Source organism: Oncorhynchus mykiss, chromosome 17 (assembly GCF_057628025.1).
Source record: "Oncorhynchus mykiss isolate SJ-2025 chromosome 17, ASM5762802v1, whole genome shotgun sequence".
Lineage (NCBI taxonomy): Eukaryota > Metazoa > Chordata > Actinopteri > Salmoniformes > Salmonidae > Oncorhynchus > Oncorhynchus mykiss.
In genome coordinates this window covers 42,865,705-42,890,078 of record NC_143038.1, presented here as the reverse complement: position 1 = coordinate 42,890,078, position 24,374 = coordinate 42,865,705, and the positions used below count along the sequence as shown (strand labels likewise).

The 24,374-nt window shown below is 43.1% G+C and overlaps 1 protein-coding gene across 4 annotated transcripts in view; it reads right to left on the bottom strand.

The window, feature by feature from the left end:
• Positions 1-24,374, bottom strand: part of LOC110494246 (inositol 1,4,5-trisphosphate-gated calcium channel ITPR1) — a 155,750-nt gene that overhangs the window by 90,719 nt on the left and 40,657 nt on the right. For all 4 annotated transcript variants that reach the window (XM_036950331.2, XM_090205662.1, XM_036950332.2 and 1 more), the window contains exons 4-11: positions 14,727-14,842; positions 13,851-13,937; positions 13,090-13,248; positions 6,953-7,051; positions 6,535-6,618; positions 6,163-6,309; positions 5,856-5,951; positions 5,663-5,707 (exon numbers count right to left, since the gene is read on the bottom strand). In XM_036950331.2, the coding sequence (XP_036806226.2) occupies positions 5,663-5,707; positions 5,856-5,951; positions 6,163-6,309; positions 6,535-6,618; positions 6,953-7,051; positions 13,090-13,248; positions 13,851-13,937; positions 14,727-14,842 (833 nt within the window). The remainder of the gene's footprint in view (positions 1-5,662; positions 5,708-5,855; positions 5,952-6,162; positions 6,310-6,534; positions 6,619-6,952; positions 7,052-13,089; positions 13,249-13,850; positions 13,938-14,726; positions 14,843-24,374) is intronic.

Genomic DNA, 24,374 nt, shown 5'->3' with positions numbered 1-24,374 from the left:
CCTTGGGAGCAATTTCCAAATGCCTGAAGGTACCATATTCATCTGTACAAACAATAGTATGCAAGTATAAACACCATGGGACCACGCAGCCATCATACTGCTCAGGAAGGAGACGCGTTCTGTCTCCTAGAAATGAATGTACTTTGTTGGGAAAAGTGCAAATTAATCCCAGAACAACAGCAAAGGACCTTGTGAAGATGCTGAAGGAAACAGGTACAAAAGTATCTATATCCCACAGTAAAAAAAAGAGTCCTATATCGACATAACCTGAAAGGCCGCTCAGCAAGGAAGAAGCCACTGCTCCAAAACCGCTATAAAAAAGCCAGACTATGGTTTGCAACTGCACATGGGGACAAAGATCATACTTTTTGGAGAAATGTCCTCTGGTCTGATGAAACAAAAATAGAACTGTTTGGCCATAATCACCATCGTTATGTTTGGATGAAAAAGTGGGAGCCTTGCAAGCCGAAGAACACCATCCCAACTGTGAAGCACGGGGGTGGCAGCATCATGTTGTGGGGGTGCTTTGCTGTAGGAGGGACTGGTGCACTTCACAAAATAGATGGCATCATGAGGCTGGAAAATTATGTGGATATATTGAAGCAACATCTCAAGACATCAGTCAGGAAGTTAAAGCTTGGTTGCAAATGGGTCTTCCAAATGGACAATGACCCCAAGCATACTTCCAAAGTTGTGACAAAATGGCTTAAGGACAACAAAGTCAAGGTATTAGAGTGGCCATAACAAAGCCCTGACCTCAATCCTATAGAGGAGTTGTGGGCAGAACTGAAAAAGCGTGTGCGAGCAAGGCGGCATACAAACCTGACTCACTTACACCAGGTCTGTCAGGAGGAATGGGACAAAATTCACCCAGCTTATTATGGGAAGCTTGTGGAAGGCTACCCAAAGCATTTGACCCAAGTTAAACAATTTAAAGGCAATGCTACCAAATACTAATTGAGTGAATGTAAACTTCTGACCCACTGGGAATGTGATGAAAGACATAAAATATTAAATAAATCATTCTCTACTATTATTCTGACATTTCACATTCTTAAAATAAAGTGGTGATCCTAACTGACCTAAGACAGAGAATTTTGACTAGGATTAAATGTCAGGAATTGTGAAAAACTGAGTTGAAATGTATTTGGCTAAGGTGTATGTAAACTTCCGACTTCAACTGTATGTTCATCCCCATAGAGCCAGGGACAGACACACACCAGGCATGGAGACAGCCCTCAGTTCCCTGCTCTGTTAGTCATACAAGCTTGTTCAACCATGTGTTGATAAAGGCTGCGTTTACACAGGCAGCCCAATTCTGAACTTTTTTCCACTAATTGGTCTTTTGACCAATCACATCCGATCTTTTGACATATCTTTTTTTTCAGATCTAATCTGACTGGTCAACAGACCAATTAGTGAAAAAATATATGAATTGGGTTGCCTGTGTAAACGCAGACTAATGCGACTAGTGCATCAGTACTTACTATGTAGTCCTGTGTTTTGTAGAGACAATTGTGCAATTGAGATCATTCCTAGTGGTAGACTGCCATCTGTTGGCTAAAGGCAGGTAACAGTTGCCTGACGACTCAAAATGAATTCTTCCACTGCTCCTCGTTGAATTTGTTTTTGGTGACGTCAAAATGAGTGGTGTTGTACACCACTCAGAAACTGCTTCTTCAATAGAAATCCTCAACCACACTTGTAGGCGATGTCATGGCGACGTTGGCTTCCAAAGCTCATGCATAGAAACACGTCATCGGGTTTATCGGTCGTCTGGCGCGGAACTGCACATGTGCAGGCCATCAAATCAAAGGTATTCCTCATTCCTTTCATGAGGTTGGACTAATAACATGTTCTACTAAAGACATTGGTCAGGCTGTGCATTTAGATTTCAGGAAAACTAACAACTAAGGAAGAATATTTCACTTACATTGACTTCTCAAACCCTAAACCGGTCTACTTGGTCTGTTTTGCATGCATTCCCGGAAGTCTTGCGATGTTGCGCCCCTGGGTTTAGAAACTCTGTGGCTTTACCCACATGTGCTTTGGCTCTAGCCCAACCCATCGGTTTCTGGGACCAAACAGAACGGTTAAAATATGAATGCTCTCTAGAAATAGGCTGAAATGTACTCAGAGCAAGGCTCATTAAGGAGAAAAAAAAATAAAACCGTCCATGGGCGTGGCATAGCAATTGGCCAGAGCAAGGAGTTTGGGTAGCCAGGCAAAGTTAACAGCCCTCACTAGACACTGTGAAAAATGGCGCCGGAGGAGGTGGCCGCCGTTTCACAAGCTCCTAACCAATTGTGCTATTATGTGTTTTTTTTCACGATATTTGTAAATGATTTTGTACATCATGTTTCTGCAATCGTATCTTACGGCAGAAAAGAGCTTCTAGATATCAGGACAGCGATCACTCACCTCGGATTAGACAAAGATTTTTTCCAAACCAACAACAACAGCAGCAAGCACGACTCACACGATATTCTCCAAACACCCCACAGTGCAGACATCCCAATTATTCGCAAATGGAACCACAGAGGAAGAAGAGCCGGACGCCTCGTCCAGACCCACAGAAGGCAACTAGGAAAGCTGCCGTTACCGTCAATATTACTCGCCAAGCCAACGTGCAATCATTGGACAATAAACTAGATGAGGTACGATCACGAATATCCTACCAACGGGACATCAAAAACTATAATATCCTATGTTTCACGGAATCGTGGCTGAATAACGACATGGATATTCAGTTAGCGGGATTCACGCTGCACCGGGCAGGATAGAACAGCACACTCCGGTAAGAGCAGGGGGGCGGTCTGTGCATATTTGCAAACAACAGTATATTATGATAAATTGCAGGCCACACTACTTGCCTAGAGAGTTCTCAGCTATACTTTTCGTGGCTGTTTATTTACCACCACAGACAGATGCCGGCACTAAGACCGCACTCAGCCAGCTGTATAAGGAAATAAGCAAACAGGAAACCACTCACCCAGAGGCGGCGCTCCTAGTGGCCGGAGACTTTAATGCAGGGAAACTTAAATCAGTTCTACCAAATCTCTATCAACATGTTAAATGTGCAACCAGACGGAAAAAAAATTCTAGATCACCTGTACTCCACAGACAGAGATGCGTACAGAGCTCTCCCTCGTCCTCCATTTGGTAAATCCAACCACAACTCTATCCTCCTGATTCCTGCTTACAAGCAAAAATTAAAGCAGGAAGCACCAGTGACTCGGTCTATTCAGAAATGGTCAGATGAAGCAGATGCTAAACTACAGGACTGTTTTTCTATCACAGACTGGAACATGTTCCGGGACTCTTCCGATGACATTGAGGAATACACCACATCAGTCACTGGCTTTTTCAATAAGAGCATTGAGGACGTCGTCCCCACAGTGGCTGTACGTACATACCCCAACCAGAAGCCATGGACTACAGGGAACATTCGCACTGAGCTACAGGGTAGAGCTGCCGCTTTCAAGGTGCGGGACTCTAACCCGGAAGCTTACAAGAAATCCCGCTATGCCCTGTGACGAACCATCAAACAGGCAAAGCGTCAATACAGGGCTAAGATTGAATCCTACTATACCGGCTCCGACGCTCGTCGGATGTGGCAGGGCTTGCAAACTATTACAGAATACCAAGGGAAGCACAGCCGCGAGCTGCCCAGTGACACAAGCCTACCAGACGAGCCAAATCACTTCTATGCTCGCTTCGAGGCAAGCAACACTGAGGCATGCATGAGAGCATCAGCTGTTCCGGACGACTGGGTGATCACGCTCTCCGTAGCCGACGTGACTAAGACCTTTAAACAGGTCAACATTCACAAGGCTGCGGGGCCAGATGGATTACCAGGATGTGTGCTCTGGGCATGTGCTGACTAACTGGCAGGTGTCTTCACTGACATTTTCAACATGTCCCTGATTGAGTTTGTAATACCAACATGCCTCAAGCAGACCACCATAGTCCCTGTGCCCAAGAGCACAAAGACAACCTGCCTAAATGACTACAGACAGTGGCACTCACGTCCGTAGCCATGAAGTGCTTTGAAAGGCTGGTCATGGCTCACATCAACACCATTATCCCAGAAACCCATTATCTCAGAAACCCTAGATACCGCCCAAACAGATCCACAGATGACACAATCTCTATTGCACTCCACTGCCCTTTCCCACCTGAGGAACACAAAGGAACACATATGTGAGAATGCTATTCAATGACTACAGCTCAGTATTCAACACCATAGTACCCTCAAAGCTCATCACTACGCTAAGGAACCCGGGACTAAACACCTGCCTCTGCAACTGGATCCTGGACTTCCTGATGGGCCACCCCCAGGTGGTGAGGGTAGGTAGCAACACATCTGCCACGCTGATCCTCAACACTGGAGCTCCCCAAGGTGCATGCTCAGTCCCCTCCTGTACTCCCTGTTCACCCACGACTGCATGGCCAGGCACGGCTCCAACACTATCATTACGTTTGCTGACGACACAACAGTGGTAGGCCTGATCACCGACAATGACGAGACAGCCTATAGGGAGGTCAGAGACCTGGCCGGGTGGTGCCAGAATAACAACCTATCCCTCAACGTAACCAAGACCAAGGAGATGATTGTGGACTACAGGAAAAGGAGCACCGAGCACGTCCCCATTCTCATCGACGGGGCTGTAGTGGAGCAGGTTGAGAGCTTCAAATTCCTTGGTGTCCACATCAACAACAAACTAGAATGGTCCAAACACACCAAGACAGTTGTGAAGAGGGCACGACAAAGCCTATTTCCCCTCAGGAAACTAAAAAGATTTGGCATGGGTCCTGAGATCCTTAAAAGGTTCTACAGCTGCACCATCGAGAGCATCCTGACCGGCTGCATCACTGCCTGGTACGGCAATTGCTTGGCCTCCAACCGCAAGGCACTTGAGACAGTAGTGTGTACAGCCCAGTACATCACTGGTGCAAAGCTGCCTGCCATCCAGGACCTCTACACCAGGCGGTGTCAGAGGAAGGCCCTGAAAATTGTCAAAGATCCCAGCCACCCCAGTCATGGACTGTTCTCTCTACTACTGCATGGCAAGCGGTACCGGAGTGCCAAGTCTAGGACAAAAAGGCTTCTCAACAGTTTTTACCCCCAAGCCATAAGACTCCTGAACAGGTAACCAAGTGGTTACCTGGACTATTTGCATTGTGTGCCCCCCCAACCCCTCTTTTATGCTGCTGCTACTCTCTGTTTATCTTATATGCATAGTCACTTTAACTATACATTCATGTACATACTACCTCAATTGGCCTGACCAACCAGTGCTCCCGCACATTGGCTAACCGGGCTATCTGCATTGTGTCCCACCACCCGCCAACCCCTCTTTTTACACTACTGCTACTCTCTGTTCATCATATATGCATAGTCACTTTAACCATACCCACATGTACATACTACCTCAATAAGCCTGACTAACCGGTGTCTGTGGTATGTGGCTGATTCATTTCACATTGTGTCAACGGTGACTGAAGACGTTGGGTTGTGACTGAAGACGTTGGGTCGGTTCATTCAGTGGGACACAGGAAAACACGGTCAGAGCAGAATACTGTATCTGGTTCAGATGATCCACAGTATTCATCATTCCTCCAGAGCCCACTGCTACCAGAACAGGACAATGTGACTTACTGAGGAGCGGAACTCCAGGCACTCCTCCTCATAGTCAGGGTTCACCTGGAAAACACACACAACAGTACATACATATAAGGAGTAAGCTAGAGATTACTACCCTGGTAAAAATTAAAGATCAATATGATTTTGACCTGTGTTGTAGGTACCGCAAGGGTGTGTGTGTGCGTGTTGTAAAGGCAGAGTTACTGACCTCTGCAGCCAGGTAGTGTCCAGTGGCCAGGTGTTTGAACCTGAACAGACTGTTCCAGTAGCCAGCTCCGCCTCGACATGGATCATGCTGCACCACCTATCATGAGTAGAAACACAGGCATCAGTCACATGTCATATCTCATGCTGGAGTTGTGTACATGCACATTCTAACAACTTGTCAGACCATATAAACTTTAAAGTCAAATGTAACTTTTAGTGACCATAAATTGGCAGTTGCGAGGGAGCAGTCAAACTGCCATGATCTGAGGGGCCTACAAATTCTATTTCCATGTGCACTTCCTCCACACCTCCACCTCCCATAAGGCTTTGCTGCTGGTTGCAGAGGTAGCCGACTGGCGTCCGGTGGTACGCAGGAAGACATATTGTTTTTTACGGTGGTCGTCACAGGTGAGGAACTTCTCCTGTTCCGCATGGAACAGGCGCACCACGTCGCCCTGGCAACAGACAGACAGGAAGGTTGTTACCATAGAGACTGCTAGGGAAGTGTTACTCTGCCTTGGGCTAGATTTTATGGCTAACAATTAACAGTCTTCAACGGGGATACCGGGTTCGTTGAACCATTATTTTCTCATTCATATTGATTGGATGATGGTCCAAATCAAGGAAAAGTCAACTGTGAAAATCAGGCCTGATTGGTTGAGAACTGTGATAAAACCAACCCCTTTTAGAATGATCTCCTGATTGTCACTCCATTTCATGAACAGCACGATCTTCCAGCTGGTGTTACAGTTGACCGAGTTCACCTGAAACACAAAACAGGGAAAAAGAGTTCCACAGGATTACCATTTTAATCCTTTAATAACAGAAACACATTATCACTGGTGCTCTAATAACTACAGAGCAGCACACCATTCTCACAGAATAAGCTGTAGGCTAGAGCTTAATGCAAATCCTAGAAATAATTGATGCAAATGTGGAGGACCATGCCACAGTGGTGTATTGTCTAATATGGTAGGAGGGGCCCAATAACAGTACACACTACACAGACTTCTATAAATTCTCTACATACAGTATACTCCCACACAGCCATCTATAAAACATAGAGGAGATGAGCTGCAGACAGGGTGAGGGTCTAACCTCGTTACATCCTGGGTTGTCCACAAGCTGATGGGTGCTGGCATGTAGGGGCTGGCCAGCATTCACTGGGTTCAGGACCACTTTGTCCCCTATCACCACCTGGAATGAAACATACACACACTACAATTTAGTATGCATTTTTTCCACGTGTGCACACACTTATTCACACACTATGTGCCCGCAGAGACACACACTCACGTCAGCTGCTAAGAAACAGTAATAAGACTTATTTGCATGCGTCTGTCCACAGTCAAATACAGGATACTATGTGAAGCTCTGAATCCCAAACTAAATCATTCATCCACAGGGGCTATTCATTAGATGTATTACTACTAGAACAACCAAGTCATGGCTCCACCTGCAGTCACCTGGTACTTGGGCTCAGTCATCTGTGTTGTAGAATGACTCCTAGCCTCTGCTGCTTTAATCCACTGAGAGCGACTGTTGCAAACTGATATATAGCTCAGGTGGCTGGACACCTGAGCAACTGGCGGGCGAGCTACTTATCACCAAAAATAAGCGAGGCGCAGTGCGGGAGGCGAATATAATAAACCTAGGAGATATTGGGGCAAGATATAAATGTTCAGGATGCTGTAGTTTAGAACGTGCAGTGTGATTGGCTGAGCCAAATGTAGACGAGTGCAAGACCTGTTGTAGGTACCAGCGCTAATGTGAAGGCAGGTAAGGCAGAGTTACCTGAGGAAGAGATCTATCCGTAACAACTCGATGATGAGCCTCGTGGAATACCTACAGTGTGACTCTCCAGAAAAGTAGTGCTAAAAAGTCTGTCTACATCAAGCTAATGTTAGCTCACAAAACAAAAACAAAAAAGGTAAAACCAACGATCATCAGCAATTATTCCATATCAGTAAGTGTACTTACGACACTAAACCATAATATAAAAGGCAACATGTAAAGTGTTGGTACCATGTTTCATGAGCTGAAATAAGATCCCAGAAATGTTCCATATGCACAAAAAGCTTATTACTCTCAAATTTTGTGCCAAAATTTGTTTTACATCCCTGTTTGTGAGCATTTTTGCTTTGCCAAGATAATCCATCAACCTGACAGGTGTGGCATATCAGGAAGCTGATTAACCAGCATGATCATTACGCAAGTGCACCTTGTGCTGGGGACAATAAAAGGCCACTCTAAAATGCCATTTTGTCACACAACGCTAAGTTTTGAGGGAGCATGCAATTGTCATGCTGACTACAGGAATGTCCTTCAGAGCTGTTGCCAGAGAATTACATTTTATTTCTCTACCATATGTCCATACCCGGCTTCTTCACCTTCAGGATCTCTGAGACCAGCCACCCGGACAGCTGATGAAACTGTGGGTTTGCACAACCTAAGAACTTCTGCAAAAACTGCCAGAAAGCGTCTCAGGGAAGCTCATCTTTTATTTATTTAATTTTTATTTCACCTTTATTTAACCAGGTAGGCTAGTTGAGAACAAGTTCTCATTTACAACTGCGACCTGGCCAAGATAAAGCATAGCAGTGTGAACAGACAACAACACAGAGTTACACATGGAGTAAACAATAAACAAGTCAATAACACAGTAGAAAAAAGGGGAGTCTATATACATTGTGTGCAAAAGGCATGAGGAGGTAGGCGAATTATTACAATTTAGCAGATTAACACTGGAGTGATAACTGATCAGATGATCATGTGCAGGTAGAGATACTGGTGTGCAAAAGAGCAGAAAAGTAAATAAATAAAAACAGTATGGGGATGAGGTAGGTAAATTGGGTCGGCTATATGCCGATGGACTATGTACAGCTGCAGCGATCGGTTACCTGCTCAGATAGCAGATGTTTAAAGTTGGTGAGGGAGATAAAAGTCTTCAACTTCAACGATTTTTGCAATTCGTTCCAGTCACAGGCAGATGGCACTGTGATAAACTGCATCCAGTTTATTGCATCCAGTAGAGTATTGGAAGCTATGTTTGTCGTCCTCAGAGTCTTGACTTGACCGCAGTTCAGCGTCGTAACCGACTTCAATGGACAAATGCTCACTTTTGATGGCCACTGTCACACTGGAGAAGTTTGCTCTACACAGATGAATCCTGTTTTCAACTGTACCATGCAGGTGGCAGACAGCGTGTATGGGGTCATGTGGGCAAGCAGATTGTTGATCTCAACATTGTGAACAGAGTGCTCCATGGTGGCAGTGGGATTATGGTATAGGCAGGCATATGCTACAGACAACGAACACAATCAGATTTTATCGATGGCAATTTGAATGCACAGAGATACCGTGACACGAACCTGAGGCCAATTGTCCTGCCATTCATCCGCCTTCATCTCCTCATGTTTCAGCATGATAATGCACGGCCCAATGTCGCAAAGATCTGTGCACAATTCCTGGAAGCTGAAAATGTCCCAGTTTCCATGGCCTGCATACACACCAGACATGTCACCCATTGAGAATGTTTGGGATGCTCTGGATCAACGTGTACGACAGCGTGTTCCAGTTCCCACCAATATCCAGTAACTTCGCACAGCCATTGAAGAGGAGTGGGACAACATTCCACAGGCCACAATCAACAGCCTGATCAACTCGATACGAAGGAGATGTGTCGCGCTGCATGAGGCAAATGATGGTCACACCAGATATTGACTGGTTTTCTGATCCATGCCCCTACCTTTTCTTTTAACGTATCTGTGACCAACAGATATTACAGATATCTGTATTCCCATGTGAAATCCAACGATTAGGGCCGAATTAACTTATTTAATATTGACCGATTTCCTTATATGAACTGTAGCCCAGTCAAATCTTTGAAACTTTTGCATGTTTATATTTTTGTTCTGTGTAGTTAGATGCACCATTTAGTACTTTTAGCCAGCTTGCTCGCTAACTGGTACGCTAGCGAACCTGGTAAACAAACTTTGCAAACATAGCTACTTAAGCTACAAAATGAGTACCTAGTTAGTTGTGGATAATTACACACACTCCAAAACCGTGTGTATCATTCAGAAAACATGCATATTTATTTCATTATTAGCAAAGTAAAATGCAGTGTTTTTTAACACATGCACAGCCACCATCTTGGGCAGAAAACCTTTTTGTTGCTACTGCCTCCCGCCAACTTGATTCCGCCAACCCAAAACTGACATTAATGTGCTGTGCCACTGTGCAAACGTTTTGTCAAAGGGTTTTGCAAGCTGCATGTTGCAAAAAAATAAAACAAAATTTACTAAAAAATCTGGAGCTGTGGTGGTCATTAAGTTTTGTCAGCTGGGGATTGTCAAGCAAATAACCGTTAATTAACAAACACATTTAGCATCTCCTGGTTTCCAGGCATAGCCTACTAGCCACTGATGCAGACCTTTGGAACATCTACATTTTAAAAATATTAATTAAATCAATTTAATATAGCCTACACCATCACAATACATCAAATCTTTATTTTAGACAGGTCTAAAGACACATGATAAAGAAAATGTAGTTTATTTCAGAAGAACAGAATAGCATACTCTGAGTTGTCCTTATGTTAGGTCCTGATCTGGCTATGCCACATGGTTGTGGGATACACTAGTTTATTTAGCAGAAAAGATTTGCCTAGAATTCCATGGCATTATTTTATAATATGAAGAATACAATTGAACATAGCTGAATAAAACAGAAAGGACATTTTCTCCAAACAATTTGAGGGAGTGTGCACGTGTCTATTCTGTGTTGAGCGGTTAACAAAGAAGTAGGTCCTCCTAATGCTTAATTTACAGTTATTTATGTAACTTTAGTGGTGATACAAATGTTAGGCTATATGTTTTGCAATTTAATACATTCTAAGGCTGCATGCATCATAAACAAAGCAGAGCTCATGCCTTTCATGCAACTTTTTTCAAATCATCATTAGAGCATCGGCTCTAATGATGATTTGAAAAAAGTTGCATGAAAGGCATGAGCTCTGCTTTGTTTATTTTCACAGGCTCTACACACTTCATCAGTCTCTCATTCACAATTTGACAAGCACTTGATAATGCCTCACATTTCCCGGCGGCATCCCCTTTGTGTGGGCGTAACGCCCCCTAAAAAAAATGACATGCCTTTTGTGGCCAGTTACAGTTGTGCACTTGGGCTGAATATAATAATTATCAGCTGTGTGCGCAAAAGCACCTCTCACTCACATGGCTCTCTCAGATATCTTAATTCTTATTAGCCAATGCCCATCACGTGATCGGGTCCTTCTCACAGGCTACAAGTGAAGACAGCCATATCGTGGAGGCAACTGCGCACGTCTTTATTGAATTCTGGAGGCACATATTGAAGACGTTGGATGAATTATCCACATTTACTTTTCGTCAGCCAACAAGATGAGTAGGCCTAACAAACAGCAAAAGTACTAGTCTATGTCAATATATTATTATTACTTTCTCGTCCTTGTGTACGAGAAAGAAATGTTCCCAACATAGTCTGGGACAGTTGTTTGATGCAATAGATCCCAAATTAATACAACCACTAGCATCCAAAAAACATTTTAAAAGCAATGAGGCTGATGCAACCGACCAGAACATTTAGCTTAAAATTTAGATAAATTATTAGGCTATTTCTTCACATTATAAGCACAGCAATGCGCACACAGCAGTATGAGTGTGAATAAGTGTGAATGTTCCAAAATACAATCATTTAGCGGGTAAACACCATTCTCAAATATGAACGCAAATGTGATTATGCATGTAATGCTTTATTATAAAGGTGCATTTTTATGGTGAAAATGATCTTCCCCAAACTTTAAACTTGTGCACCGCCTATGCAAGTTAGGCTCTACACCAGCTGTGAAGCAAATTAATTTACTTAATTTTAACAAGTTATTTGGCCACCTTATTTGTGATACAAACCTTATCAAAATGAATAGGCCTATGGGCTAGGCTACATGAAAAAGTCACACAAGCTGGGAATCATTCACAAGTGACAATAGCCTATCACTTGTGAGTTATATAATATTGTCACCCGTCAGACTATTCAGAATTAAATGTTGTCTTTACATATACAAAATAATATATATGAAATGTATTTTTAATTAGAATGGACTATTATCACACACTTGTCTCGAAATAGGGGCAAAAAATACATGTCATCTATGCACTTAAATAGCGAATGGAGGACGTATTTTCCGGTGGTTCATTTTCATGCCAGCCAGGTAGGCTATACTCCCGTTGTAAAGAGGAGCAATGTGCTTACTATCAGGAAAGTTGAGAAATAAAAAAAAGTAGCCCTAGCCTATAGAAAGCTGATGGGATCCTCTTTCTTATAGAGGCCATCAAAACTGTTTTATCTCACGCAATTGCATAGAAATGTTGCGCAACATGAGCTCTCATGAAGTGTTTGATTAGATTTTCGAAAACATTTGCATTGAAGTTAGAGTGATTAGCGGGACAATAGAGTGCTGAGTACCAGGCAGTTAGCAATTTTGGTAGGCTACTAATGACCATCAGCAACATCAGAGCTTGGAGAAGCCTAGTTACCAGTTACCGTGACTAAACGATTACGTGGAATTTGACTGTGGTCATGTCTCGTGACCGCCGGTGTGGCAGTAATACGGTCACCATAACAGCCCTATCTGTGACCATATTAGATTTCCTTACACATTTGGTTCACTCAGTCTGAGTACTTGTTTAAGTTGACTTACACAGTATGATTCAAGCGATTCCTACATACAGTATGTGATCATTTCCATAGGTGTAAGTCACTGTCTCCTATAGAGCGCAGCTTGTAGAAGGGATCGATTTATATAAATAAACATTTATAAACTGGGTGGATCGAGCCCTGAATGCTGATTGGCTGACAGCCGTGGTATATCGGACCGTATACCATGGGTATGACACCTCAGGGTTTGTGGTATATGGCCAATATAAAACAGCTAAGGGCTGTATCCAGGCACTCTGTGTTGCGTCGTGCCCTAGAACAGCCCTGAGCCATGGTATATTGGCCATATACCACACCTCCTCTGGCCTTATTGCTTAAATAGATAGAACTCACAGTAACACCTATGGAGCAGAACCATATACTGTAGATAGAACTCACACGGTCTCCTATGGAGCGCAGCTTGTAGAACCATGATATAGATACAGTAGAACTCACACTGTCTCCTATGAAGTGGAGCTTTAGAACCATATAGAACTCACACTGTCTCCTATGGAGCGCAACTTGTAGAAGGGTTGAATGTAGAACCAGGAGCCTTCGTTCCCGGCCGTGTCCAGCATCACTCTCATGGCGTTCTTCTCCAGCAGCGCTGGCAGACGCTTGTTCACAGTCAAGTACTTGTTACTCTTCAAATGAAGGAGCTGGGGGAATACAGCAAACATACAATATTATACGATAAGATACAATAACTTATGTCTGTCATGTTTGTGATACAAACATACTGAACAGTTTTGCTTGTGAACTTCATCATCTTCATATGATGTATTCTTGTGTTGTGTGGGCTTTCTCTGCCCTTATGAGCATGCAAAACATTTGAGTCTCTCAGAGCAGTCTATGACTGAAAGGTTGACTGAGAAAAGAATATGCTCAATTCTGAAGCTAGAAAAACTATCTAGATCCTCCCACGTTACTGTTCTATTTCTAAACACACATAAACCACATGGATGCCTCCAGGGCTCCCAGTCTCTCCTCACCAAGTTTGGAACCAGCTAAATATATTGGATGGAAAGCCTCAAAATGCTTTCCTCACTTTAAAACCCCATAGAAATATGTGGGCTACGATGACATTATTGGCCACAAATTTGGAATATGAGATGTGAGCTGTAACTGAATGTGTTGAGACAGTTACTCATTATGACATGAATTGGCTTCATTGATGACGTGACGTTCAGCCGTGAGTACAAGCCAGACATCGGTCTTGCAGACAAGGAATATGTACACACACACACACACACACACACACCTGAATGACGTTCCCATACTGAATCACCGTTCCAAGCAACTTTTTATTTTCCGAATCGTTTTGCTTCTTTTCCAAATCCGCTGCATGCTACATAAGTGAGGGAAAGAGTGAAGAGTTAGACATTATTATTGCTACTACCAACATTGCTGTGCTTTTGCACAAATAACTATACATATGGACTTGAGTAGGAGGGAATACTTTCTATGACAGATCTCAAATAAAAAGAATGTAGCAACGGCATGTGCTGTTGCCTGCATACGTCAACTGGAATGCTAGAACCTAAAACTCTGTCCTCACATCACCATGGTAACACAGGCGAGATTTGAATCTATCATTTTATGACTGTAGTTAGATTCCAGAAGGCTTTAAATGGTTTTGTTTTAGGAGAGAGAGAGAGAGAAAGGTGGGACGGGAGTAGTGAAACTAAAGTATGCTTCAGAAATGTCTATAAAAGGACCTGAACATTACCTCATCAAATATATAATCCTCCATAAGAACACCCTCAAACGAGTGTGGGGACAGAAAACCTATCCTATCTAAGAGAGCTCCTCAAACAGTGGTGGTGAGGCCAGGACTGCTACTGTACCTGTCAAACTAGACAAGTCTGTTGTTAAAGGGAAATGCAGGATGTAGTATTTCAGACTTGTAAGTGCTTTACTAATGTAATGTAGCTGTATTGGATTTTAAAAGTATTGCTAGTTTAGAGTTTAGATTATATTAGTTATCCAAAGAGGGCTCATCTATTGTTACTCTTCTTCATTCAGTTGGATATGAGACGACGAGTCATTATACCACTGATTAATGTATATAATCAATAATTTAATACAGTAATATGTTAAGACAGTTGTATAGGGGTCAGGTGGAGGAGTCACTCACATGGAGTTTGTTAAGGAGGACCGTGTCAGTGGTGCTGTTTCCTCCAGGTTTCGCTGCCTTCCAGAACTGTTTCTGAGCAGAGTACCGATTCATTGGACACAACCTGAACAGACAGTCTGAACAGAGAGACAAATCAAATCAAAGTGTATTGGTCACGTACACAGTTTAGCAGATGTTATAGCAGGCCCAGCGAAATGCGTTTTGTTACTAATTGCAGCAAAAATGTCAAACAAGTACACAAATAATAATTTAAAAAAATAAATCACGAATGTCAGTATGAATCCAGTTAATAAACCAAATAACACCAACAGTAATCTAACTGCTATCTATGCGTTTATCCACCAAAACTACAGAGTGTACAAAACATTAGGAACTTTTCATGACAGATTGACCAGGCGAATCCAGGTAAAAGCTATGATCCCTTTTTCATGTGACAGTGTAGACGAAGGGGAGGAGACCGGTTAAATAAGGATTTTTAAGCCTTGAGACATGGATTGTGTGTGTGTGTGTGTGTGTGTGTGTGTACCATTCAGAGGGAGAATGGGCCAGACAAAATATTTAAGTGCCTTTTAATGGGGTATGGAAGTATGTGCCAGGCGCCTGTCAAGAATTGCATTGTTGCTGGTTTTTTAATGCTCAATAGATTCCCGTGTGTATCAAGAATGGTCCACCACCCAAAGGACATCCAGCCAACTTTACACAACTGTGGGAATCATTGGAGTCAACATGGGCCAGCATCCCTGTTGGAACGCTTTCAACTCCTTGTAGAGTCAATGCCCTGTCGAATTGAGGCTGTTCTGTGTGCAAAAGGGGGTGTAATTCAATATTAGCACGGTGTTCTTAATTTTTTTGTACACTCAGAAGGATATGTACAGCAGTAGATATACAAGTGAGCTACAATATGTGAAGAATACAGTAGGAATACAAAGTGTGAAAATCTGCATAAAATAAATGTTTCATGTCTTTATATGCATGGGAGAGGAGTGTTGGCTGTGTGTGTGTGTGTGTGTGTAAGTAGACAATGAATAACAGTTTCAGAGGTGAAGGATGGTTAGGATTGAGGTGTTGTCAATGCAGCTATATTGAAGTTGCTGAAACAATAACTAAGGATGAACTTCAATTGATCCATGTAAATAAATACACAATGCTAAGTGAGGTGCCTAGTGAGGTGCCTAATGATGCACACACCGACAAAGCCACACGTGCACAAAACACTTGCATCATCATTCTCCCAGAGCTACATGCTAAAACACACACACAGTTCAAAATTAGGTTCATATCCAGATAAGTCTTTTGAGCGCAGATCAAAGAGGGAGAGGATGTGACGTGTGTATTTCCTCCATTAGTGGAGGAAATATGGATAGGGTAATAAGATCAACAGGTGTAGACCTTACTGTGAAATGCTTACTTACAAGCTCCTTAACCAACAATGCAGTAAAAAAATATATATATATATAATACATATGAAAAAAATGTAAAAAAGAAAATATTTACAAAAAAAGTAAAGGCATCCCGAGTGGCGCAGCAGTCTAAGTGTTTGAGGTGTCGCTACAGACCTAGGTTCAATACCAGGCTGTGTCACAACTGGCCGTGACCGGGAGTCCCATAGGGTGACGTACAATTGGCTTAATGTCGTCTGGGTTAGGGGAGGGTTTGACTCTTCGCGCTCTAGCGACTCCTTGTTGTGGGCAGGGCGCCTGGAGGCTGACTTCGGTCATCAGTTGACCAGTGTTTCCACCGACACATTGGTGCAGCTGGCTTCAGGGTTAAGCGGGCGGGTGTTAAGGAGAGCGGTTTGGCGATCATGTTTCGGAGGACGCATGACTCGACCTTCGCCTCTCCTGAGCCCGTTGGGGAATTTCAGCGATGAGACAAGATCGTAATTTGATTGCAATTTAATATCACAAAATTGGGGAGAAAAAGGGAGAAAAAAATACAAAAACAAAATAATAAACAGTAAAATAACAGTAAAATAACAATAACGAGGTTATATACAGGGGATACTTATACCAAGTCAATGTGCTGGAGTACAGGTTAGTCGAGGTAATTGAGGTAAAAAGGGGGGGGGGGGGGGGGGGGAGGTCAATGCAAATATTCTGGGTAGCCATTTGATTAACTGGGTCTTATGGCTTGGGGGGTAAAAGCTGTTAAGGAGCCTTTTGGACCTAGACTTGGGCGCTCTAGTAGCGCTTGCCGTGCAGTAGCAGAGAGAACAGTCTATGACTAGAGTGGCTGGAGTCTGACCATTTTTAGGCCCTTCCTCTGACACTGCCTGGTATAGAGGTCCTGGATGGCAGGAAGCTTATCCAAGTGATATACTTTGCCGTACACACTACCCTTTGTAGAGCCTTGCGGTCGGATGCCGAGCAGTTGCCATACCAGGAGGTGATGCAACCATCGATGGTGCAGCTGTAGAAATTCTTGAGGACCTGAGGACCAAATCTTTTCAGTCTCCTGAGGGGGAATTGGTGTTGTCGTGCCCTTTTCATGACTGTCTTAGTGTGTTTGGACCATGATAGATTGTTGATGTGAACGACACCAAGGAACTTGAAGCTCTCAACCTACTCCACTGCAGCCCCATCGATGTGAATGGGGACGTGCTCGGCCCTCCTTTCCTGTTGTCCACGATCAGCTCCTTTGTCTTGATCACGTTGAGGGAGAGGTTGTTGTCCTGGCACCATAGATCTCTGACCTCCTCCCTATAGGCTGTCTCATCAGTGATCAGCATGTAAACACAATGTGTGTGTGTGTGTATATACAGTGCCTTCGGAAAGTATTCAGACCCATTGACTTCTTCTACATTTTGTTACGTTGCAGCCTTATTCTAAAATGGATTAAAAAAATAATAATATGGAAATCCAGCCACCCAAACCGTTCTCTATGCTACTATATGGCAGGCAGTACCGATGCACCAAGTCTGGAACCAACAGGACACTAAACAGCTTCTATCCCCAAGCCATAAGACCCGGACCACCCAACTCTGTTGACTCAACACATGCGTTGCTATTACTGTTTATTGTCTAGATTCTTGCCTAGTCACTTTATCCCCACCTATATGTACATAGAGTTGAAGTCGGAAGTTTACATACACCTTAGCCAAGTACATTTCAACTCAGTTTTTCACAATTCCTGACATTTAATCGTAGTAACAATTCCCTGTCTTAGGTCAGTTAGGATCCCCATTTTATTTTAAGAATGTGAAATGTCAGAAAAATAGTAGAGAGAATGATTTATTTCAGCTTTTATTTCTTTCATCACATTCCCAGTGGGTCAGAAGATAAATATACTCAATTAGTATTTGGTAGCATTGCCTTTAAATTGAACTAATCACTGATCATAATCTTGATGTGATTGGCCTGACTGAAACATGGCTTAAGCCTGATGAATTTACTGTGTTAAATGAGGCCTCACCTCCTGGCTACACTAGTAACCATATCCCCCGTGCATCCCGCAAAGGCAGAGGTGTTGCTATCATTTGCGATAGCAAATTTCAATTTACAAAAAAAAAAATATGTTTTCGTCTTTTGAGCTTCTAGTCATGAAATCTATGCAGCCTACTCAATCACTTTTTATAGCTACTGTTTACAGGCCTCCTGGGCCATATACAGCGTTCCTCATTGAGTTCCCTGAATTCCTATCGGACCTTGTAGTCATTGCAGATAATATTCTAATTTTTGGTGACTTTAATATTCACATGGAAAAGTCCACAGACCCACTCCAAAAGGCTTTCGGAGCCATCATCGACTCAGTGGGTTTTGTCCAACATGTCTCTGGACCTACTCACTGTCACACTCATACTCTGGACCTAGTTTTGTCCCATGGAATAAATGTTGCGGATCTTAATGTTTTTCCTCATAATCCTGGACTATCGGACAACCATTTTATTATGTTTGCAATTGCAACAAATAATCTGCTCAGACCCCAACCAAGGAACATCAAAAGTCGTGCTATAAATTCACAGACAACACAAAGATTCCTTGATGTCCTTCCATCAAGGAATCTTAGACCCTCTGTCTACCTAAGGACACCAGAGGACAAAAATCAGTTAACCACCTAACTGAGGAACTCAATTTAACCTTGCGCAATAACCTAGATGCAGCTGCACCCCTAAAAACTAAAAACATTTCTCATAAGAAACTAGCTCCCTGGTATACAGAAAATACCCGAGCTCTGAAGCAAGCTTCCAGAAAATTGGAACGGAAATGGCGCCACACGAAACTGGAAGTCTTCCGACTAGCTTGGAAAGACAGTACCGTGCAGTATCGAAGAGCCCTTACTGCTGCTCGATCATCCTATTTTTCCAACTTAATTGAGGAAAATAACAACAATCCGAAATTCCTTTTTGATACTGTAGCAAAGCTAACTAAAAAGCAGCATTCCCCAAGAGAGGATGGCTTTCACTTCAGCAGTAATAAATTCATGAACTTCTTTGAGGAAAAGATCATGATTATTAGAAAGCAAATTACGGACTCCTCTTTAAATCTGCGTATTCCTTCAAAGCTCAGTTGTCCTGAGTCTGCACAACTCTGCCAGGACCTAGGATCAAGAGAGACGCTCAAGTGTTTTAGTACTATATCTCTTGACACAATGATGAAAAGAATCATGGCCTCTAAATCTTCAAGCTGCATACTGGACCCTATTCCAACTAAACTAATGAAAGAGCTGCTTCCTGTGCTTGGCCCTCCTATGTTGAACATATTAAACGGCTCTTTATCCACCGGATGTGTACCAAACTCACTAAAAGTGGCAGTAATAAAGCCTCTCTTGAAAAAGCCAAACCTTGACCCAGAAAATATAAAAAAACTATCGGCCTATATCGAATCTTCCATTCCTCTCAAAAATTTTAGAAAAGGCTGTTGCGCAGCAACTCACTGCCTTCCTGAAGACAAACAATGTATACGAAATGCTTCAGTCTGGTTTTAGACCCATCATAGCACTGAGACTGCACTTGTGAAGGTGGTAAATTACCTTTTAATGGCATCAGACCGAGGCTCTGCATCTGTCCTCGTGCTCCTAGACCTTAGTGCTGCTTTTAATACCATCGATCACCACCTTCTTTTGGAGAGATTGGTAACCCAAATTGGTCTACACGGACAAGTTCTGGCCTGGTTTAGATCTTATCTGTCGGAAAGATATCAGTATGTCTCTGTGAATGCTATTTTCCATCTACGTAACATTGCAAAAATCAGAAACTTTGTCCAAAAATGATGCAGAAAAATTAATCCATGCTTTTGTCACTTCTAGGTTAGACTACTGCAATGCTCTACTTTCCTGCTACCCGGATAAAGCACTAAATAAACTTCAGTTAGTGCTAAATACGACTGCTAGAATCCTGACTAGAACCAAAAAATTGGATCATATTACTCCAGTGCTAGTCCCCCTACACTGGCTTCCTGTCAAGGCAAGGGCTGATTTCAAGGTTTTACTGCTAACCTACAAAGCATTACATGGGCTTGCTCCTACCTCTCTCTCTGATTTGGTCGCTACGGTCACAAGACGCAGGCCTCCTAATTGTCCCGAGAATTTCTAAGCAAACAGCTGGAGGCTGGGCTTTCTCCTATAGAGCTCAATTTTTATGGAATGGTCTGCCTACCCATGTGAGAGACGCAAACTCAGTCTCAACCTTTAAGTCTTTACTGAAGACTCATCTCTTCAGTGGGTCATATGATTGAGTGTAGTCTGGCCCAGGAGTGTGAAGGTGAATGGAAAGGCTCTGGAGCAACGAACCGCCCTTGCTGTCTCTGCCTGGCCGGTTCCCCTCTTTCCACTGGGATTCTCTGCCTCTAACCCTATTACAGGGGCTGAGTCACTGGCTTACTTGGGCTCTTTCATACCGTCCCCAGGATGGGTGTGTCACTTGAGTGGGTTGAGTCACTGATGTGATCTTCCTGTCTGGGTTGGTGCCCCCCCCTTGGGTTGTGCTGTGGCGGAGATCTTTGTGGGCTATACTCAGCCTTGTCTCAGGATGGTAAGTTGGTGGTTGAAGATATCCCTCTAGTGGTGTGGGAGCTGTGCTTTGGCAAAGTGGGTGGGGTTATATCCTTCCTGTTTGGCCCTGTCCGGGGGTGTCATCGGATGGGGCCACAGTGTCTCCTGACCCCTCCTGTCTCAGCCTCCAGTATTTATGCTGCAGTAGTTTGTGTCGGGGGGCTAGGGTCAGTTTGTTATATCTGGAGTACTTCTCCTGTCCTATCCGGTGTCCTGTGTGAATTTAAGTATGCTCTCTCTAATTCTCTCTTTCTCTCTCGGAGGACCTGAGCCCTAGGACCATGCCTCAGGACTACCGGGCATGATCACTCCTTGCTGTCCCCAGTCCACCTGGCCGTGCTGCTGCTCCAGTTTCAACTGTTCTGCCTGTGATTATTATTATTTGACCATGCTGGTCATTTATGATCATTTGAACATCTTGGCCATGTTCTGTTATAATCTCCACCCGGCACAGCCAGAAGAGGACTGGCCACCCCACATAGCCTGGTTCCTCTCTAGGTTTCTTCCTAGGTTTTGGCCTTTCTAGGGAGTTTTTCCTAGCCACCGTGCTTCTACACCTGCATTGCTTGCTGTTTGGGGTTTTAGGCTGGGTTTCTGTAAAGCACTTTGAGATATCAGCTGATGTACGAAGGGCTATATAAATACATTTGATTTGATTTAACTTGGGTCAAAAATGTTGGTTAGCCTTCCACAAGCTTCCCACAATAAGTTGGGTGAATTTTGGCCCATTCCTCTTGACAGAGCTGGTGTAACCGAGTCAGGTTTGTGGGCCTCCTTGCTCGTGCACGCTTTTTCAGTTCTGCCCACATTTTCTATAGGATTGAGGTAAGGGCTTTGTGATGGCCACTCCAATACCTTGACTTTGTTGTCTCTGCGTGGTCCCATGGTGTTTATACTTGCGTACTATTGTTTGTACAGATGAGCGTGGTACCTTCTGGCATTTGGAAATTGCTCCCAAGGATGAACCAGACTTGTGGAGGTCTACAATTTTTTTTCTGAGGTCTTGGCTGATTTCTTTTGATTTTCCCATGATGTCAAGCAAAGAGGCACTGAGTTTGAAGGTACTGCTACTTGAAGGTACTGCTACCTTGTGTATATAGCCAAGTTATCGTTACTTATCGTGTATTTATTTATTCAATGTGTTATTTTTCTGTTTTTCAATTATAAAATGTTCTCTTTTTCTGCATTGTTGGGAAGGGCCCTTAAGTAAGCATTTCACTGTTAGTCTACATCTGATGTTTACGAAGCATGTGACTAGTACAATTTGATTTGTGTACTGTAGTGCATGCTGAGATATGACAGGCAGTGATCAGTCACTGTACATAACGCCATACAATAGGCCAGTCCTGATAGTACTGTGATTCTACCTGTCATTTCCATAGCCACGATAGGAAGCAGGCTGAGAGAAACAGCTCCTCAGATTTGCATGTGGTCTCAGCTAACCCAACCAAGCAGAGTTCCTCTTCTGGAATACCTAATCAACAAGCTGTTCAAACGTACTGTACTGTTGCAGTGACAAAGAGCTCCACTGATGAACCCAAAATACACAAGTACATCAATCCTTTCCGCTAGATAGGGGTATTATAACCAGTGGAGGCCATAAAAATGTATTTGCATACTAGAGATATTACATACTGTAGATATGATATAACTTAGACTTCTTTTGTACTGCAACTCAGCTCATAACAGTACAAAGTACCTATGGTCAGTACCAAATCCCATATCTCGGGGCCAACTTCATACGGAACTTGTATTCAGAAGTCTAAATAGAGTGAAAATCCTAAACTAGGCTTTTATGCCGTATACTGACATTATGATATACTGACAGTCTTGATTTTCAATACCGTTAAAAAAAACTAAAAACGGTTGGGGACACCCCCGCCTTGTGGGGGATGCGGGGTTGCGTGCTATGCCACCATACGGGCCACCCACGCCCCCTGTCTCTCAGGCCTGGTTTCTTCTTTGACCTCAGATTAGATGAGAGCTATCTCTCTCTCCTCAAAGCGAAAATTTGAAAAAAGAACAATGTGTCATCCTCCCACTTTCTCTCTCTCTAGTCGTAGCAGCAGTAAAATGACCAAATAAGGCTAGCTAGAGCAGGGGAGTGAGAAGAGAGAGGTGGGGACTCCAACTCTCTCCAACCCTCTCTCTCTTCCTCTAAGCTCTCCTCATGCTAATAGCTGTTTCTTCCCCCTTTTCTCTCTGATATGGTTTACACCATGCAGTCCAAAAACAGGGTCAGACAAACAAATAAGAGGAAGTGGTTGTGGAGAAAGACAGAAAGAGCGCGGAAGGAAAACATAGGGAGGGAGTGTGAGAGAGAAAGAAAAGAAAGTAGAGAGTGAACATAGGTGCTTTGATCTATTCCCTTAGAGCACAATTCTCTGGACAGAGCGGCCCTTTGTAATGTGTAGCGTGTGTGTGCGCGCGTGTGTGTGTGTCCGTCGAAAAAAGATGATGTTCCATCTCTGGCTATGGGGCAGAAGAAAAAAAACGTCCACCAGGATCAGATCAAACTAGGAGTCAAAATGGAGTCAAACGGCAGATGAATGTAGGATACCACAGGGGAGCAGACGGGCCGACTGAGAAATACAGCTCCTTTAACACAAAACAAGTAGCTTATAGTAACACAGACAGTCTTGTTTGTTTACCTGACATACAAAATACCAAAATAATATTCCAAAAGTGGAAACTGGACACACACACATAGTCATATTGTACATACACACCAGGGATTCCGTTAGGAAAATGTTATGCCGGACAACTTGACTAGGAAGATTTTAATTTACTGTCCAACTGAGAAATTTACCAGACCCATATGCATTGGGTGCATAACCCATTAGGACGTCCACCCACATTCAAAACATTTGCGGGAAAACACCATTCTAAAACAGCGCACCTGGGAAACACCATTCTTAACAGTGCACCTAGGAAAACACTAGAGGTCGACCGATTATAATTTTTCAACGCCGATACCGATTATTGGAGGACCAAAAAAACGCCGATACCGATTAAAATCGGCCAATTTTTTATTTATTGATTTATTTGTAATAATGACAATTACAACAATACTGAATGAACACTTATTTTAACTTAATATAATACATCAATAAAATCAATTTAGTCTCAAATAAATAATGAAACATGTTCAATTTTGTTTAAATAATGCAAAAACAAAGTGTTGGAGAAGAAAGTAAAAGTGCAATATGTGCTATGTAAGAAAGTTAATGTTTAAGTTCCTTGCTCAGAACATATGAAAGCTGGTGGTTCCTTTTAACACGAGTCTTTAATATTCCCAGGTAAGAAGTTTTAGGTTGTAGTTATTATAGGAATTATAGGACTATTCCTCTCTATACCATTTGTATTTCATATATCTTTGACTATTGGATGTTCTTATAGGCACTTTATTATTGCCAGTGTAACAGTATAGCTTCCATCCCTCTCCTCACCGCTACCTGGGCTCAAACCAGGAACACATCAACAACAGCCACCCTTGAAGCAACATTACCCATGCAGAGCAAGGGGAACAACTGCTCCAAGTCTCAGAGCGAGTGACGTTTGAAACGCTATTAGCGCGTACCCTGCTAACTAGCTAGTCATTTCACATCGGTTACACCAGCCTAATCTCGGGAGTTGATAGGCTTGAAGTCATAAACAGCG